This window comes from Jaminaea rosea (genome assembly GCF_003144245.1).
Source record: "Jaminaea rosea strain MCA 5214 unplaced genomic scaffold BDZ90scaffold_13, whole genome shotgun sequence".
Lineage (NCBI taxonomy): Eukaryota > Fungi > Basidiomycota > Exobasidiomycetes > Microstromatales > Jaminaea > Jaminaea rosea.
This window is the reverse complement of record NW_020289987.1, coordinates 283,789-300,126: the sequence shown is the minus strand read 5'-3', so window position 1 is coordinate 300,126 and position 16,338 is coordinate 283,789. Positions and strand designations below refer to the sequence as shown.

Genomic DNA, 16,338 nt, shown 5'->3' with positions numbered 1-16,338 from the left:
CGGGGCGCGGCCGGAACGGCGAAGTGAGCGGGCAGCAAACCAGAGGGAGCGGGCTGGGCGAGAGAGCAACGTCGAGGGCTAGCCGGCCGTCGGTAGCCTCATCAAAGGGCAAAGGGTCCGCTCAGCGCGCTCCTTGACGACGAATCCTCTTGACCATCTCCTCCGGATCCCTTTCCCAAGTGCTGATTTTGACAAGGTCAGTAGTTCAGCAGCAAGAAACTGGACACGCCCCTCAGCGACATCAAGAGGCGAGTGATCATCTTCGCCGTTGCTATCTTGGCTGTCCACCGCCTTGCCACCTTTACTACTCGTCGACCACAACCGGCCCTTGGCCCTGGGTCCCGTCCCGATACGTGACTCGCAAGCAAGCACCCATTCGCCCCATAACGACGCCAGCGTGCACCAGCCGCCATCGTCGTTACACCTCACATCAGCAGCAATAACGCAACTTGACGATCTCGGATGACCGTCTGACCACACGCCAACGATTGTGAGAGAAGCAGCTCCGAATCAAGAGCTGGACAAAGTGAGAGTCGAACACTCGTGGTGTGGTGTGGGCTTGTAGTGAGACCATCGAGACTGACAGCGTGGTGTTTGCCTCCGCGCGGCGCTTTCAGCATCAAGCCCTCCTCGGGATCGTCTCACTCTGACCGCTCCATCGCCAGCCTCTGATGGAGAGCGGCAGAGAAAGACGAACCACTCGATCTCGCTCCATCAAGTCCCAAGCAGCCACCCAAGCATCTTCATCTTCTAGCGGCAACGCCGTCGCCCCCTCCACTTCCTCCTCTTCATCCTCATCCTCTTCGTCGCGACACCTACCCATCTCCAACAGCTCTTCATCCGCCCAAGCTCCCACTGCTCGACGACCTCGTCGATCCACCGCTCTTAGCTTCAACTCGTCGACGGCAGACTCGCTCGCAGACGAAAGCAACACATCCAGCATTTCGTCAATCTCCACGCCAGCCACCGCTGCCACAAGTCCAGCCTCGGCCATCGTAGCCTCTTCGTCAAAAGACTCAGCTTCGGGAAGCAAGCGCAAGCGAGCCGTCTCTGGTGCTCAATCAGCCTCAGCAAGCTCATCATCCAAGGGCAAAGCCAAAGCAGTCGACACAACCGACTCGCCGCTACTCCCTCGAAGGTCTTCTCGCCGGGCGTCCCTTCCCACCGCACAGTCACCAGAAGCTTCGACCAGCACGAGCAGCATCGAGCAGCCGGCCAAGAAGACTAAGCGTTCTGCTAGCACCTCGTCTTCGTCCCTGGCTTACAATCTGCGAAGCAAACCTTCTACAGAAAGTCTCGCTGGTGCTACACGTGCACGCAAAGCGGTCAAGACCGACAGGAAAGCTTCGACGACTAGCAGCAGCAGCGGCAGCAGCAGCAAGTCGCGAGGCAACGCTAAGAGGAAGATGGTTGCGAACAAGGATGGTGCGTCGTCCAGCAGCGGTCGACGTACTTCGGCCTCAGGACCATCCACTCGCCGCAAATCATCGAGCCGTGCAGGCAACGCCGCCAGTGGATCCAGCGCTGCCTGCGGCAACGCCGACGAAGGCGTCGAGGATGACTCAATGCACGTTGACATCGTGGACCACGACGAAGACGATGAAGCAGACGACTACGAGGACGTCGACGAAGACAGTGAAGACGAGGAAGAGCAAGACTCGGGCAACGGGGATCGCAACGCGGCAAATGAGAATCGTCATCCACTCGCCGACGACGACGACGACGACGACGAGGGACACCCCTTCGACGACGAGGAGATGTTCGAAGACGGCTTTGGTGGGTCCGACTTCGCCAACGTCGCCAGACTTGCAGGCTACCTCGGCGGCGGTGGCTCGCGCTATCGTCAGCTACTCGCTTCGCTCCGCAACCGCAAGGACCCCACCACCCAATTAATTGCGCTTCAAGAGCTCTCAGAGGCGCTCAGCCTGGCCAACGAGGACACTTTGCAAGGTCACTTCTCGACTGAGTCTTTCGTCTCTGAGCTCGTCTCAATTATGGGCGGACCGCGCACGGGCGACGACGGCGAGCAAGCCGCCGAGGAGAACGATGATGCCTCCGCGGCTGTCGCCCTCACCGCCTCTGGCCTAGTCGATCAGGGAGAAATGACCCTCCTTGCGTGCCGATGCTTGGCGAATCTCATCGAGGCTATGCCCTACGCCGCTCATACCGTAGTCGCCTATGGAGCCATTCCCGTCCTCCTCTCAAAGCTGACTGAGATAGAGTTCATCGACCTTGCGGAGCAGACGCTCCAGACTCTCGAAAAGATCTCGGCAGAGACGCCGACGTCCATCGTTCAAGAGGGAGGTTTGATGGCAATGCTTCAGTTCCTCGATTTCTTCAACATCCACATCCAGCGCACGGCAATGACTGCAGCTGCCAACTGTTGTCGCAGGCTCAGCGCCTCGCACTTTGAGAAGGTCAAGGACATCATTCCGATCATTCGCAACGTCCTTGGCTACGCCGATCAGCGCCTCGTCGAGTCCGCTTGCAAGTGCGTCGTCCGTATCATCGAGAGCTTCCGTCATCAGCCCGACTGCCTCGAGCAGCTCGTTGACAAGGAGCTCGTCCAGGCACTGAACGCTCTCTTGCTTCACGGCTCTCCTGGCTCGGCATCTGCTGCAGGCGTTTCTGCCAGTGCATCTATCGGTCAAGGCACTTACACAGATGTGCTCAAGTCATTTAGCTCAGCCGTCAAGGCCAGCCCGAAGGTTGCTGTCATTCTCCTCGAGACCAACGTCGTCGAGACTCTCTACACTCTGCTCACTGGCTCGGCTCCACCAGCAGAGGACGGCACGGGCGGACGTGGACCTGCTGCATTCGATTCGCAGGGCACGACCGCTTCGGCAATGCAGCTCGAAGCAGCGGTGCCTGCCACTGCCGACGATGCGGCGGTTGCTGTGGTTGGCGCGGCTGATGGTGATTCTGCTGGCCAAGGTGTCGCGGTGGCGGACATGGCTGTCCTTCAGAATCTCGCACATCGACCCAAGGAACAGGTACAAGAGGCTCTGTCGCTGGTCAGCGAACTCCTCCCTCCATTGCCTAGGGAGGGCGTCTTCGACCATCGAGCATACAGCGAAAAGGCGTGGCACAAGAAGAGGAAAAGCGCGCGTGACCAAGCCGGCTCGCGCAGGACGAGCGGTAGCACCGTCAAGGCGGAGGCTGCGACACCCATCAAGGCGGAGCCTGGCTCAGAGGCGGATGGCGCCATCGAGACGTCTGCCTCTCCCGTCGCCGCTGCGGCCGTTGCAGAGGGCGGCGAAGCGGCGGCCGTACTCCCCGTCAAGCAGGAACGAGTCAAGAGCGAGAAAGAGTTGATGCGCGAGCAAGCTCAAAATCGCCGCACAGAGATGCTCCGAGAGCAGGATGGCCTCATCAAGCGCTTCACGCAGCTGGTTCTTCCTACACTCGTGGAAGTTTATGCTGCGAGCGTCGCCCTCCACGTCCGCGTCAAGGCACTGCAGGGCATTCTGAAGATCATAAGCTTCGTTGACGCCGAGAAGCTCAATTCAGTGCTCGATAATGTTCCCCTCGCCGGCTTCATTGGTGCCATTCTCTCCTCGCGCGACGACCCGTCCGTGGTGCTGCCTTCGCTCCAGATGGTAGAGCTACTCTGCAACAAGCTGCCCGAGGTCTACAAGAGCTTGCTTCGCCGCGAAGGTGTCATGTGGGAGATTGAAGACATTGCCTCCAAGCAGCCCAACACGACCAAGTACGGGACCAATGCTTCTTCTTCTGCTCAGCTCTCCCTCCCTGTCGGACAGGGCGCATCCTCACCAAGCAATGCCTCCGCTGCCGCCACCAACGCGGCAGCCTCCGCAGCAGCCTCAACGGGCGTGCCCACGATTCCGACCCTCAATGAGTTGGGCGCCACCAGTGCTGCGGGGCTAGCTTTGGGTCGTGCCTACGGCTCGTCGACGTCCGCCACTCTTGGTCGAGCATCCGCGACCACGGCCGCGACTCCAACCCCTCAGGAGCAGCAAGATGCCCTCATTTGGCGCTCGCGCATCCTACGAGACCGATTCAACAAGGAAGCAGCCAACGCCGAAGGCGGTGCCAACCACGCTGTGCGAGCGCTCGAGGAGGTTTCGGCCAACGTCTCCACTCTGGCCGACGCAGCTCACACGGGCCCCACTCAAGCAGCTGAAGCACTGGAGCGTATCCTCACTCTCTTCTCCAAGCCCGAAGAGCCCATCTCTAGCTTTGAGCTACTCCGCTCCGGCCTCATTGACGGGCTTTACAACTTTGCCACGGAGGACAGCGTCGAGGTGCCTGCCGAGACGCGACGCCAGCTCCTCATCGACGCCCTCATGGCACCCGACGCTGCGAATCATTCAAGGGGCAGCTCGCTCGTCCGTCGTCTGCAGGAGTCGCTCAACCGTCTGGAGAACCTCGATATCAGCACGGCCGTTGGTGCGGGACAGGATGACATGCGACGCTACGGCTCTGCCGCGGGTATTCACCGTCAGATCCGCCTGCGACTTCAGGCTGAGGAGGGTACTGAGACGCCCAGGTCCGTTAGCAACCTCGTGGTGGGCATTCATGCCATTGCCTCGCTGGACCGACTTGCAGAGTTCCTCCGTCCTAAGCTCCAGCAGGCAGCCAATGGAGACGACGGTGGACTGTCGAGAAGCGCTCGCCTCACCTCGATGCTTGCAGCACTCAGTGGCGGGGCGGGGGGACTGGAAGGAGCACTGGCAGCAGAGAGAGCTGCACTGCTCGGGCGTGCCGCCCCGGCTACCGGTGGCAGCGGGGGACAGGGCGGCTTACCGTCCACAACTTCAGCGTCGGCGACTGCGGCTCCTACCAACGAGGATAGCTCCTCCTCATCAAGCGCGGCCAAGAAGACGGCACCGCGTCGCAGCTCGAGGCTCACTCGCAAGAATTCCGGGGGCAGCGGCAAGAGCGAGGAGGCGGAGAGTGCTGAGAGCGACACCAAGGGCAAGAGCAGCGCTGCAGCCACGACCAGCGCTGAGGACGCAGGCAACCCAGCGGTTTCGTCCTCAAGTGCAGCGACCGGCGGCGCGCATGACCCAGCCGACGGACCATCCTCGTCATCAGACCCATCTCGAGACGCAGCACGCTCTCTCATGCAAAGTCTGCTGGGCGACGCTCTGGACGACGAGGCCTATGCAGAGGAGGAAGAGGGACTTGGCGAAGAGATCTTCGAGGACGAGGTTGGCCCTGCGGATGGCGAGATGATCGGCGACACCTCGGCCGCAGACAAGACAGTCAACCTCGCCGTTGCCGAAGACGGCAAGAAGGTCGAAGTCAAGACACCTGACGGCACTCGAGTTCCCACTCCAGCAGGAGGCAGCTCTACTGCACTCGCTGGCGCTTCATCTTCATCCTCTCGACCCGCCTCGAACTCTAACGCAGGCGCCTCAAGCTCTTCGTCGGCGGCAACAGGCTCCAGCAGCGGCAGTCGCCCATCGTACTCTGCTGCTCTTCAGCGCAAGCCCTCGGACTGGCACATCCGCTTCTCGATGGACGGACGCGAGCTTGCCGTCGACTCGACGATTTATGGCGCTGTCCACACTTTTGAGAATAGCCCCAGCCGAGCAGCAGCCACGGCGGCAGCGTCAAACGGCATCCCTGGCAGCAGCAGCAGCGCCGTAGCTAGCCTGTTGGGCGGGCGGAACATCTGGAACAATGTCTACACGCTCAAGTTCAGGAAGGTCGTAGGCGCCGCACCAAGAGCGGGCGTCGAGCAAACGCCCGAGCCCGAGAGCGGGGCAGACGCCTCGAGCAGCAGCAGCATCACGGCCATTACCCCGCCGGCCGAGCTGCCCGAATCGATTCCAGCCGACTCGCCCTTTGGCAAAATCCTCCAGCTCCTTAAGGTCCTGCACAGCTTAAACGCACAATGGCGCCAGCAGCGAGACGTCAGCGTAGGCTCGTCAGTGGCCAGCAGCGTTGTTGCAGACGGCAAGGTTGGACCCATGAGCGAGTCTGCCTTTGTCAACAACAAGCTCACGGCCAAACTGAACCGCCAGCTCGAGGAGCCCATGATTGTCGCGAGCAAGTGTCTGCCCGACTGGTCGGTCCAGATGCCCACGGAATTCCCATTCCTCTTCCCCTTCGAGGCCCGATATGCCTTCCTTCAGCTCACGGCCTTCGGATACAATCGCATGCTCCACCGCTGGCAGTCAATGGCGGCACGCAACCAGGAGAATGCTACAGGCGGTGCCAGCGCCTCGACGTCGCGCTACGATGATCAGTCGCTCGCCCATCTCGTCCGCTTGCCCCGTGCCAAGGTGCGCATCGCGCGTGAGAACATCCTTCCTTCGGCATTTAGGGTCATGGACCTCTACGGCAGCAAGGAAACGATTCTCGAGGTCGAATACTTCAACGAGGTCGGCACGGGACTGGGCCCAACGCTCGAATTCTACGCCCTCACCTCCAAGGAGTTTGCGCGCAAGGATCTACAGCTCTGGCGAGACAGTACGCCTGCTGACTCGACGACGGCAAGCAAGTTTGTCTACGCTCCTCGCGGGCTCTTCCCCTTGCCCCTCTCGCAGTCCAAGTTCGCCACGCAAGAGGGCAAGCGTCGCATTGCCGCCTTTAAGATCCTCGGTCAGTTCGTTGCCAAGGCCTTGCTCGACTCGAGGATCATCGACTGCGACTTCTCGCCCGTCTTCATGCGTGCCGTACTCACAGGCAATCGAGGCTCGCTAGCCAACATGGCAACGCTCAAGGCCGTTGACTCTGCTTTGGCATCGTCCCTTGAGAAGCTGCTCAGCATGAGCGAGGATGACCTGACGGGAATGGCCTTTGACTTCACTCTGCCAGGCGATGAGGATTACGAGCTCAAGCCCAACGGCAAGTCCCTTCCCGTCACGCCCGCCAATGTTGCAGAGTACATCGACCTGATCATCGATGCGACGGTGCGCTCGGGCATTGCTCCATTGATCAAGTCCTTCCGTGCTGGCTTCAACTCCATCTTCCCTATCAAATCCATGGCCTCCTTTACGGCAGACGAGCTCGTCATGCTCTTCGGCAATACCGACGAGGACTGGTCTGAGTCCACGCTCGTCGCCTCTATCAAGCCCGACCATGGATACAATGCGGAGAGCGCTACCTTCCGTGACTTGCTGTCGCTGATGGCTAGCTTCAACTTGGAGGAGAGGCGAGAGTTCTTGCAGTGGTTGACGGGCAGTCCAAAGTTGCCAATTGGCGGGTTTGGAGGGTTGCAGCCCCAATTGACGGTAGTCAAGCGACCCCACGAGGCGCCCTTCAAGCCAGATGATTACCTGGCCAGCAACATGTCGTGCGCAAACTTTTTGAAGTTGCCCGAGTACAGTAGCAAAGAGACGATGAGGAGGAGACTGCAGACTGCAGTCAGGGAGGGGGCCGGAGCGTTCAATTTGTCGTAAGGTTGAGAGGCAGCGTAGGAAGTCAAGGAGGATCAGAAGCGAGCGAGAACAGCAGGGAGATCGTGGTGGAGTGTGCTTCCTCAATATAGACGGTATCGAAGCGAGCAAGGAGACCGTCTCCTTCGTCTCGCGCCTACATCATGATGACTATGACTCGACCATCATCTTTTCACAACACCTCTTCCTCTCCTGTTTCCCTCTCGCTCGACTTCTTTCCCCTTTCTCGATCAAGCTGCTATCTTTTCAATCCAATCAAGATCAGCCTTGACGGTAGTGGTCGTCAGTCAAGACGGGCGCTTGTTATGCCCCTGACGTCTCCTCGACACGTTTTCGAACGAAAAGAAGACACCGCTGATCCTGACTCTATAGAAGTGCCCCTCATCGTCGACCTTGCCATTGCTTCTCGGCCTGCTGAAGATCTCGCTGCCCAATGACGGAAGCTAGATCAGACCCTGAGCTTGACCTGCTCTCACGATGCGATCAGTCGGCCACTCGTTGCCCTCGTCCTCCGCAGACCATGCTCCTGTCCTCTCCTCTCGCAACTTCCGGCCATTGCGTCGCGACTTTACAATTGGACTGCGATGGCGACATCGAGCCACTCCTCCTCCCGCTCACACAGCGCTGTCTTGGGCTGCCTCGGCCTGACCGCCGGACGGAGCTTGGATCTGTCAGAAGAAGGAGGGAGGCGGAGTTACTGATGGTGGCCTGGCTGGCTGACCGTCGTGCGAGCGAAGTCGGCCGGAGCAACAACTTCCTATCGCTTGAAGGAGGGTCACGAGAGCAGAGAAAGATATGGATGATGGCGCCAAGTCTTCTCGCTACGATGACAAATGATGAAACGATTCGCGATACGAGTACGAGGGGGGCCCGAGCATCCGCGCTAGCCACCTCGTTACGGATCATGCTTGAGCGGGAAGGACTTTGCCGTCAGCCATGGGAAGAAGAGCGAGCTCATCGCGATACCGGCAGGAGATCAAGGAGCTGACCCATGGCTCGTCTTCTGCGGTCGCCTTTCGTATCTCGTCTGCAGCGGTGAAGTCGCGGAGTCTAGACCCGTGATCCAAGAGCTGGCCAGCGCCACCCGGACTCCAGCGCCCAGCCCCAGGTCTAGTGCCGCCAGTCTACTCGGCCGCGGCGCGTACGCCGATTCATTGCTCACATCGTCGTCCCCTTTTCATTATCGCAGAGCACTGCGACGGTCTTGGAGCAGCACGAGAAGCCTCCTGTTGCTCAAGCTTTTGTGGTCTCACGACCTAGGCCCCACGACGACTGCACGCCCGCCGAGCGGGAAGCAGGTACAATAGCCCAATTACAGTACCTCGACGAGAAGGACGCGGGGTCCTGTGCAGACGGACGCCATCCTTGTCGCTGGGCGAGACATCCGAGAGCTTAGTGGCGTCGTCTTTGGTGTGGGGAAGGTGGCGAAAGAGCTATTCGCAGCACATTTGCACAGCTGCTCGATGCCTAGTCTTGATCGACGAGGAGGCGTTGAGGCGGGGAGGTGCAGCCAAGTGGCGCCACGACAGTCGCCTCATTGCTATCTCCAGAGCAGCGCGCTATCACCAGCCGCTCCTCGCTCGCTCGCTGGGTCGCTAGGATCTGGACTGCGCCTCGTCGTGCAACGGCAATTGCCTCGCCGAGCTAGGCCATTGTGTCTCGCCGTTGCCCTTGCTCTCACGGCGGGCCGCCCCTCGATGTCCGTCGGTCGAAGGGTAGCAGGGCGGGCGATTCAGCCTCACTCGTATCTCGAGCCGTTGCCCTCCTCGTATATAGAGGGAGATCCCCAGCCCCCAGTCTTCTTCCTCCCTCGTCCATCGTCCATCTACAGCAGAGCTGTCTCTCATCCCCATCCAGGCGACCTCTCAAGCGTAGAGCGCAGCCACTAGACGACCACCCCCTGCTTCACCCCTTCACCTCCCCCGCCCAACATGTCCTACTCTCCCGATGCAAAGGAGAAGCCCTTCTTCAGCCCCGGCCAGGAGAAGGGAGACGTCGTCCCCACCCTCGAGACTGGCGAATACGGACGAGACCCGACCAATGCCTTTGGGCAACAGGAGCATGAGAAGCTCAAGCACGCCCTCCTCCCTCGCCATCTTGCCATGATTTCCATCGGCGGTGTCATCGGTACCGGTCTTTTCCTTGGTTCTGGTGGCTCCCTTCACAACGGTGGTCCCCTCGGTCTCTGGCTGGGTTACATTCTCATCGGTGAGTTCCAATCGACGCTGCCGCCTACTTGCCCTTTGCTGACCTGCTTTGCCCCACTGCGTTGCGTCGCGCAGGCACCGTGTGCTACTCGATGATGATGTGCCTCGGTGAGATGATCTCGCAGTACCCGGTACCCGGTGGACACCTCAAGCTGGCCGAACGCCTCGTCGGCAAGCCCTTTTCATTGGCTGTTGGTTGGAATTACTGGTACAACTGGACGATCATCTTGCCCGCCGAACTCTCTGCCGCTGCCGTTCTCATGACCTTCTGGACCGACAAGAACCCCGCCATCTGGATTTCAATCTTCCTCGTCCTCGTAGTCGCCATCAACTGTGCTGGCACCCGCGTCTACGGTGAAGCAGAGTTCTGGTTCGCATCCATCAAGGTCATCACCATCGTCGGCCTCATCATCCTCTCCATCTGCATCGACCTCGGCGCCGGTGACCAGGGCCGTCTCGGCTTCCGATATTGGAAGAACCCCGGCCCATTCGCTCAGTACCTCGAGATCGCTGGCTCTTGGGGACGATTCCTTGGCTTCTTCAGCGTCCTCTTGCAGGCGAGCTTCAGTTTCATCGGCACGGAGATCGTCGCTATCGCCGCAGGTGAAGCTCGCAACCCGCGCAAGACGGTACCCTCCGCCATCAAGAAGGTGTGGGTCCGTATTCTCATCTTCTACATCCTGGGCACCTTCTGCATCGGTCTCATCTGCCCCTCCAACGACCCTGCCCTCACTTCGGGCCAGAAGACGACCCGATCCCCCTTCGTCATCGCCATCAAGGCTGCGGGCATCAAGGGACTCCCCTCGGTCATCAACGCTGCCCTGATCACGTCCGCAGTCAGCGCCGCGTCATCCGACCTCTTCACCTCGTCGCGTGCCCTCTACGGTCTCGCCATCGCAGGCAACGCTCCTCGCATCTTCGCCCGCACTACCAAGAGTGGTCTTCCCTACTATGCCGTTGGTGTTTCCATCCTCTTCTCTTCCCTCGCCTACATGTCCGTATCTAACGGTGCCGCCACCGTCTTCGGCTGGTTCGCCAACATGACCTCGATGGCTGGTCTCTCCACCTGGACCTGCATCGCCATCATGCACCTGCGCTTCCGCAAGGGAATGGCACGACAGAACATCCCCCGCTCTACCCTTCCCTTCACGGCCCGCTTCTCGGTCATCTACGCCCCTTGGGTCATCTTTATGACGACGATCGTCATGTTCTTCTCCGGCTTCGCCTACTTCCTCGATGCCAACAAGCCCTTCAGCCAGTCGGACTTCTGGACAAACTACGTGCCCATTCCCTTCTTCCTCGTCCTCTTCATCGGAGCTCTCATCTACTACGGCCGAGGCTCCATCCTCAGGGTGGACCAGATCGACTTTGTCACTGGTCTCAAGGAGCTCGAGGACAACGAGTACGAAGAGGAGAAGCCCACGACTCTCTGGGGCAAGATTTGGGCCGTCATTGCTTGAAGAAGAAGAAGAAGCGTGCGCGTACGTACAGCTGTTCCACTTGTATTTTCTCTACTACCATCCGTCACAGACACACAAGACGTGTCCCTTTCGTATCTTTGCTAGTCTGCCAATGTCACCTTCTATATCCGCCTACCACGCCGCGAGAGCCGATTGAAAAGAGTGAAGCCAGTGAAATCATGGCCGTCACGAGTACACCTCAGCTGTAGTCTGGCGTAGTGCTGCCACCGCCGTCAAGGCATCATCGCTCACATCGAGACAAGGTTGATTGCATCACTGCGATGGATCTAGAACACGTGCTGCCTGTGAATCCATCTACCACGGCCGAGCTCGCTCCCCTACAACACATAGCGGAAAGCCTTGTTCTGCCAGTCGGTCAGGTCCCTCTGCTCAACCGCAGCAGCAGCGTCAGAAGACGTCGCCTCGACATCTTTGTTCAGGCCAGCATCGGAGTCCAACTTCTTCTCCTGCTGGCCCTCTACAGGCGTAGGGGGCACGCTGCTACCGTCCCGTTCAGCCCTCTTGTCTCTCCTCCTATTCTCCCACGTCATCGCGCCGGCCAATATTCCCGCAAGCCCAATCGATGCGCACATCATCGAGATGATAATCTTCCAAGTCGTAGCGTAGTGCACGCTGGCCTCAGAGGGTAGCAGGATGTACGCCGAGGCGATGTTGCCTACGTTGTAGCCCACGAATACCGCCCCAGCGGCGAATGACGCCTTGGTTGTGCCCGCTACATTCGCTGCGAGAGAGGAGAGAAGCATAACGTAGGGCGCTCCAAAGGCAGGGAGGAGGTAATAGCCGATGAGCGGCATAGCCTGATGCTTCTGCCAATTGACAGAGGGAGCCCAGATCAGTGCCGCTCCCAAGATGACGGGCAAGCAGCTGAGGGCAAGAATGAGCAGGCGGGCGTTGCGGAATCGCAGTGACATCCAGCAGGCGAGGAGGATGGCCACGACGGTGACGGCGCCACCGGGCGTCTGAAGCAGGATCGCTCTGGTGGACGAGTAGCCAAACGACTTGATGAGCAAAGGACCAAAGACGGTTACGCCGCCGTTGCAGACGTAGATTGCCGTTGCGAGGAGGAAGTAGATCCACACCTTGTAGTCGCACAATGCCTCCAACACTTGGCTCCACTCCCATTTGTCCGACTCGCGACCCAGCGCTTCAAGACGTGTAGCCCGCAGCATTGCCTCTCTCTCGGCGGGCGAAAAGGTGTTGTACCCGGGCACTTTGATGACTGCATCCCTCGCCGGCTCAGGAGGCAAGAAGAGTAGCACGACGGCTCCAAAGAAGACAGTGAGGAAGCCGGGGACTAGGAAGAGGGTCTTCCAAGTGGCAATTCCTGGATGACTCCTCGTGCCCAGTCCATAATTGACCAGCCCACTAAAGACACTGAACAATCCAGTGGCAGAGTACCACACTCCGACTCGCATAGGCATCTCCTGCCTCGTCCAGAAGCGCCGCGTCACCAGGAGGAATCCAGGACTGACGGTAGACTCGACGGCGCCTAGGAAGACGCGCTGCGCTATTAGGCCTTGCCACGATGCGATGGCGGGGGTGAGGAGGACGATGAATCCCCAGAGAAAGATGGCTCCGCCCAGGAAGTAGTTGGGGCGTAGTCGCTGGGCGAGAAAGGACGCTGGAATCACCGCTCCAACATAGCCATAGTACTTGTAGGAAGGGCGAGGAGGAGGAGGAGGAGGATACGACGTCGTGTCAGTAGCTGAGCCTCATGGATCGATATCTGCGAATGGCGTTGCACTCACAAAGGCAGCAGTCGCAGCACTATACCTGCTGAGATCCCTCTTGCCACCACTGACAGTTGCAAGCTCGAGGTCATCGAGGATGCCAAAGATGGTAGCTGAACCTAGGACGGCCTTGTCGTAGAATTGAAGGCCGTAGCAAATTGTGAGCAGAGGAAGCAGGAGAATGTCGATCCGCCGCACGATGTTTCGCCGTGATGGTAGCGACGCCAACGAGGCGTTGTCCTTGCCTTCCATGTCGATGGGTGTGGGGCAAAGAGGCGCTTGCGACGTTGCCGATCGCTGTATGTCCGCCAAGATGAGATGTGAAGAGGAGAGGATTGGGTCGCCAGCCTCTCGAGGGTGGTGCTGATCACATCACCAAGTCGAGAGATGTCAGGCACTTGATGTGGCCTGACTCGTTCTTCTCACGACCAGAGCGGAGCACAGACGGACAGACGATAGGCCTGAGGCCAGCTTGGGAGCCGGGTCCGTCCCCAGGCACGCCGCGCCGCCGCGCCTCGAGGCATCAGGTGGCCGCTGCAGGTCGATCGACCACAGCGAGAGGAGAAATTCCATCAGAGGGTGGCGTGCGAATTTGGTCACGCCTGCCTTTGGTCGTCACGGCGCCTCATTAGAAGGTCAAGCTGAGCGACGCGGTCCTGTACAGCAAGGTTGGTGGGCAGGAATGGCATCAGAGATGGCCTCACGCCCGCAGCGAAGCCATGGCCACTCACCTCTTCGTTCCACTGATTGAGTGCCATGAGACCATCAATGGCTGAGTACGCTCGCCCTTTGAGACACGTGGCTGCTTCCGACACATCTTGCTGCACTCCACCTCCTCGCCGCCCAACTAACTACTACCACTTTCATGCCACCATGTTAGACGCGAGCATCACTCCTCGCGCACTTCTCGAGCATCTGTGGATGACGGCAGGCCTCCCATATGACTGTATCGCTGCCTTGCAAGTGCGCCTGCCAGCGCCTGACGCCGGGCCCAGCGTGCCTTCGACTTTCAAGGTTGGCTTGCTTGCGCAGGCCACCATCGCTGCCGTGGCATGCGCTCAAGTGCTGGCGGAGGAGCTGCAGAGTGGGCCTGCAAAAGACCTACTTGCGCGCCTCGAGAAGCGAGCAATAAGCGTTGATCAGCGAGAGGCAGTGCTCGAATTTGCGAGCGAGAAGTATACACGTGAGTTGAGGTGTCGGCGTCGAGCACCCGCGTCTTACCTACATCATCGTCGCGTCTGCACAGGCATCGCTGTTGTGGATCGTGACGACGAAGGGTCCCAGATGGGCAGAGTGTCCTCGGAACTGCTAGCAAAGTCACATCGCATCACATCATCGAAAGCCTTCGATGCACTCGGTCTTCCTCGCGACGGCTTGACGGGCGAATGGGACCCATTAGCGGGCGTCTACCCTTGTCGCGACGGCTACGTCCGTCTGCACACCAATTTTCCCCATCACAAGGCCGGACTGCTGCGAATTTTGGCCTTACTGCCCTCCTTGCCACCTTCGTCTCAGCTGCGGCAGGTAAGGCCTGTAGATATAAAGCCAGAAGTACATGCCGAGATGGAGGCCGTCCATCGTTCTCACGTTGAAGAGGCTCTACGCAAGTGGGGTAAGCTGGAGTTCGAGCGCATGGCCCAGGAGGAGGGAATGTGCGCTACGGCATTTCGCTCAGAAGAAGAATGGGATCGGTCGGAGCACGGCAGGAGGACCGCGGCTGACGCAGCCCTGCACGTCGAGCCGATCAATTCGGAGGGCGACTCAGACGACCGAGCTCAGCTGTCACCGCAGCAAGGCCCTCTGAGGATCATCGATATGAGCCGAGTCATCGCGGCGCCTGTTGCTGGTCGTGCTCTCGCCGTACATGGTCATACCGTGACACTCCTGTCATCGCCTCGTCTGCCAAACCTGCCGGTCCTGGAGGCAGATACGATGCGCGGCAAGCAGACCCATTGGCTGAATCTCGACGACGGGCTTGGCCACGGGAAAGTCGCGCTCGAGCACGCCCTTCAGAATGCAGACGTCCTACTGCAGAGCTATCGCCCGGGAGGTCTGGCATCTCGAGGCTTCGGCGTTGACGACGTTCATCGCATTCGACCGGGCCTCATCTATGCCTCGCTGAGCGCCTACGGTGGCGACGACCGAGAAGCTCCCTGGCACCAGATACGCGGCTTCGATTCGCTTGTACAGAATGCTACGGGAATCAATCACTCTGAGGCGCTGGCATTCGAAAGCTCACAGGGTCACGAGAGCAAGGTCAATGTGTCCCCCAAAGCGCTCCCGGTCCAAGCTCTCGACCACGCAGCTGGTTACCTCCTCGCGCTGGGTATCCTGGCCGCGCGCTGCCGTCAGCTCCTGGCATTGGGCAAAGAAGAGAAGGTGCGTCCCCAAATCAGCTACACCGTCCGGGTATCATTAGCCGGCGTAGCTCGACTGTTGCGCAGCCTGGGGCGCTACCCTGCGGAGGTGGCCTTTGCAGCCCCAGCTTTGCCATCGTCTACTTCTCCTCAGCTTATGATCGATCACATGGTAGCAACTCCACTGCGCAGCACACTCGATAGCCATCGCAACCTCCTGTCCCTCGGTGTCCGACACGCTGCAAAGATTGATGGCAAAAGGAGAAGGTGGAGCTCGGCACCTTCCAAGCTCGGAATGGATGGACCCCTTGCTGCCGGGCCGGAGGGCTCGGCGTCGAGGCCGATATGGGTGTCGGATGCAGGGGCGTGAGAGACAGTGATCTCCAATGCGATGCGATGTGTCACCATTACCTGCGCCGGTCATCGTATTCGTCCGGATGATGTCGTGCGCAATCCTTGGCCAGATGGAGGCGCTGCGACGCCCGCGAGGGCAAGGGGTGGCACGCAGCCCTTCAATCCATCCTATTCATGCATGCACGCTCTAAAGAAGACTTTTCCTTCGTGACAACCCATGTGGCGCTGCTGATCGTCCCACGCCGTCCCCACGATGCTCTTGCCTGTTCGGAACATTGTCATGAGGGAAATGGGTAAAGGGTAGTCAAGAACAGCAAAAGAAGGGCGAGCAATCAAGAGAAAAAAAGGCCCGAGCTGAGCTGGACGCTAGATCACATCGATACGAGAATGGGGCCCCCTTCCCTCGTTGCTCTTTTGCCGCTAGCACGGCTTGATTCATGAGCCATTCATCCCACCCTTGTTCCCATCACGATCTTGTGCATTCACAGACTTCGGTCAGGACGAGAGTCTCGGACTCTTCGCACGCAACGGGGAAGCCAAGGGCGCCAAAGCTAATCGGCGCCCTCGGGAATGCGTGTGCAAGGCGGCAATCGGCAATCGACTCTAGCCAGGGAGACAAAGCTTCGCTTGGGCCTTTGCAACGCCATCGCCTCGTGATCTCTGCATCACCAAGAAGGCTCAGTAATCTCACGTTGATGGCTCTTGCCCCTCCCCTCCCTCAATCTCACGAACACGTTCGGGTGCCCCTTGCCGAGCGACCTGACCTTCCCCTTACCCTCTTCATCAAAGCATGCCAGCATGCTCGGTCTGCCTGCATTTTTGCTTTCAATAGGGCGCCC

The 16,338-nt window shown here is 59.5% G+C and overlaps 5 protein-coding genes across 5 annotated transcripts; 4 read left to right on the top strand and 1 right to left on the bottom strand.

The window, feature by feature from the left end:
* The first annotated feature begins 359 nt into the window (after positions 1-359).
* Positions 360-7,588, top strand: BDZ90DRAFT_63006 (hypothetical protein). Its single transcript, XM_025509736.1, has 2 exons — positions 360-526; positions 618-7,588. The coding sequence occupies exon 2, from the start codon at positions 672-674 to the stop codon at positions 7,371-7,373; it is 6,702 nt and encodes a 2,233-aa protein (XP_025360409.1). The 5' UTR covers positions 360-526; positions 618-671; the 3' UTR covers positions 7,374-7,588.
* BDZ90DRAFT_63003 (hypothetical protein) lies at positions 7,589-8,419 on the top strand. Its single transcript, XM_025509735.1, has one exon. The coding sequence runs from the start codon at positions 7,804-7,806 to the stop codon at positions 8,356-8,358; it is 555 nt and encodes a 184-aa protein (XP_025360408.1). The 5' UTR covers positions 7,589-7,803; the 3' UTR covers positions 8,359-8,419.
* An 882-nt stretch (positions 8,420-9,301) lies between these two features.
* On the top strand, positions 9,302-11,037 carry BDZ90DRAFT_228162 (putative general amino acid permease; the record flags this gene model as incomplete). The annotated part of the gene is made up of 2 exons (XM_025504794.1): positions 9,302-9,578; positions 9,653-11,037. 2 exons carry the CDS (start codon positions 9,302-9,304, stop codon positions 11,035-11,037), a joined length of 1,662 nt encoding a protein of 553 aa, XP_025360407.1.
* A 249-nt stretch (positions 11,038-11,286) lies between these two features.
* BDZ90DRAFT_281187 (MFS general substrate transporter) lies at positions 11,287-13,366 on the bottom strand. Its single transcript, XM_025509341.1, has 2 exons — positions 12,807-13,366; positions 11,287-12,710 (listed from the first exon to the last, which is right to left on the bottom strand). The coding sequence occupies exons 1-2, from the start codon at positions 13,038-13,040 to the stop codon at positions 11,376-11,378; spliced, it is 1,569 nt and encodes a 522-aa protein (XP_025360406.1). The 5' UTR covers positions 13,041-13,366; the 3' UTR covers positions 11,287-11,375.
* A 264-nt stretch (positions 13,367-13,630) lies between these two features.
* On the top strand, positions 13,631-15,683 carry BDZ90DRAFT_233807 (CoA-transferase family III). Its single transcript, XM_025506771.1, has one exon. The coding sequence runs from the start codon at positions 13,662-13,664 to the stop codon at positions 15,513-15,515; it is 1,854 nt and encodes a 617-aa protein (XP_025360405.1). The 5' UTR covers positions 13,631-13,661; the 3' UTR covers positions 15,516-15,683.
* The last annotated feature ends 655 nt before the right edge of the window (positions 15,684-16,338 follow it).

Excerpts from the sequence above, each read along its gene's own strand:
- BDZ90DRAFT_63006 (XM_025509736.1), top strand. The coding sequence starts at position 672 with ATGGAGAGCGGCAGAGAAAGACGAACCACTCGATCTCGCTCCATCAAG.
- BDZ90DRAFT_63003 (XM_025509735.1), top strand. The coding sequence starts at position 7,804 with ATGACGGAAGCTAGATCAGACCCTGAGCTTGACCTGCTCTCACGATGC.
- BDZ90DRAFT_281187 (XM_025509341.1), bottom strand. The coding sequence starts at position 13,040 with ATGGAAGGCAAGGACAACGCCTCGTTGGCGTCGCTACCATCACGGCGA. Across the intron at positions 12,711-12,806 it reads GTGCTGCGACTGCTGCCTTT|TACTATGGCTATGTTGGAGC; the intron begins GTGAGTGCAACG and ends CCTTCCTACAAG.
- BDZ90DRAFT_233807 (XM_025506771.1), top strand. The coding sequence starts at position 13,662 with ATGTTAGACGCGAGCATCACTCCTCGCGCACTTCTCGAGCATCTGTGG.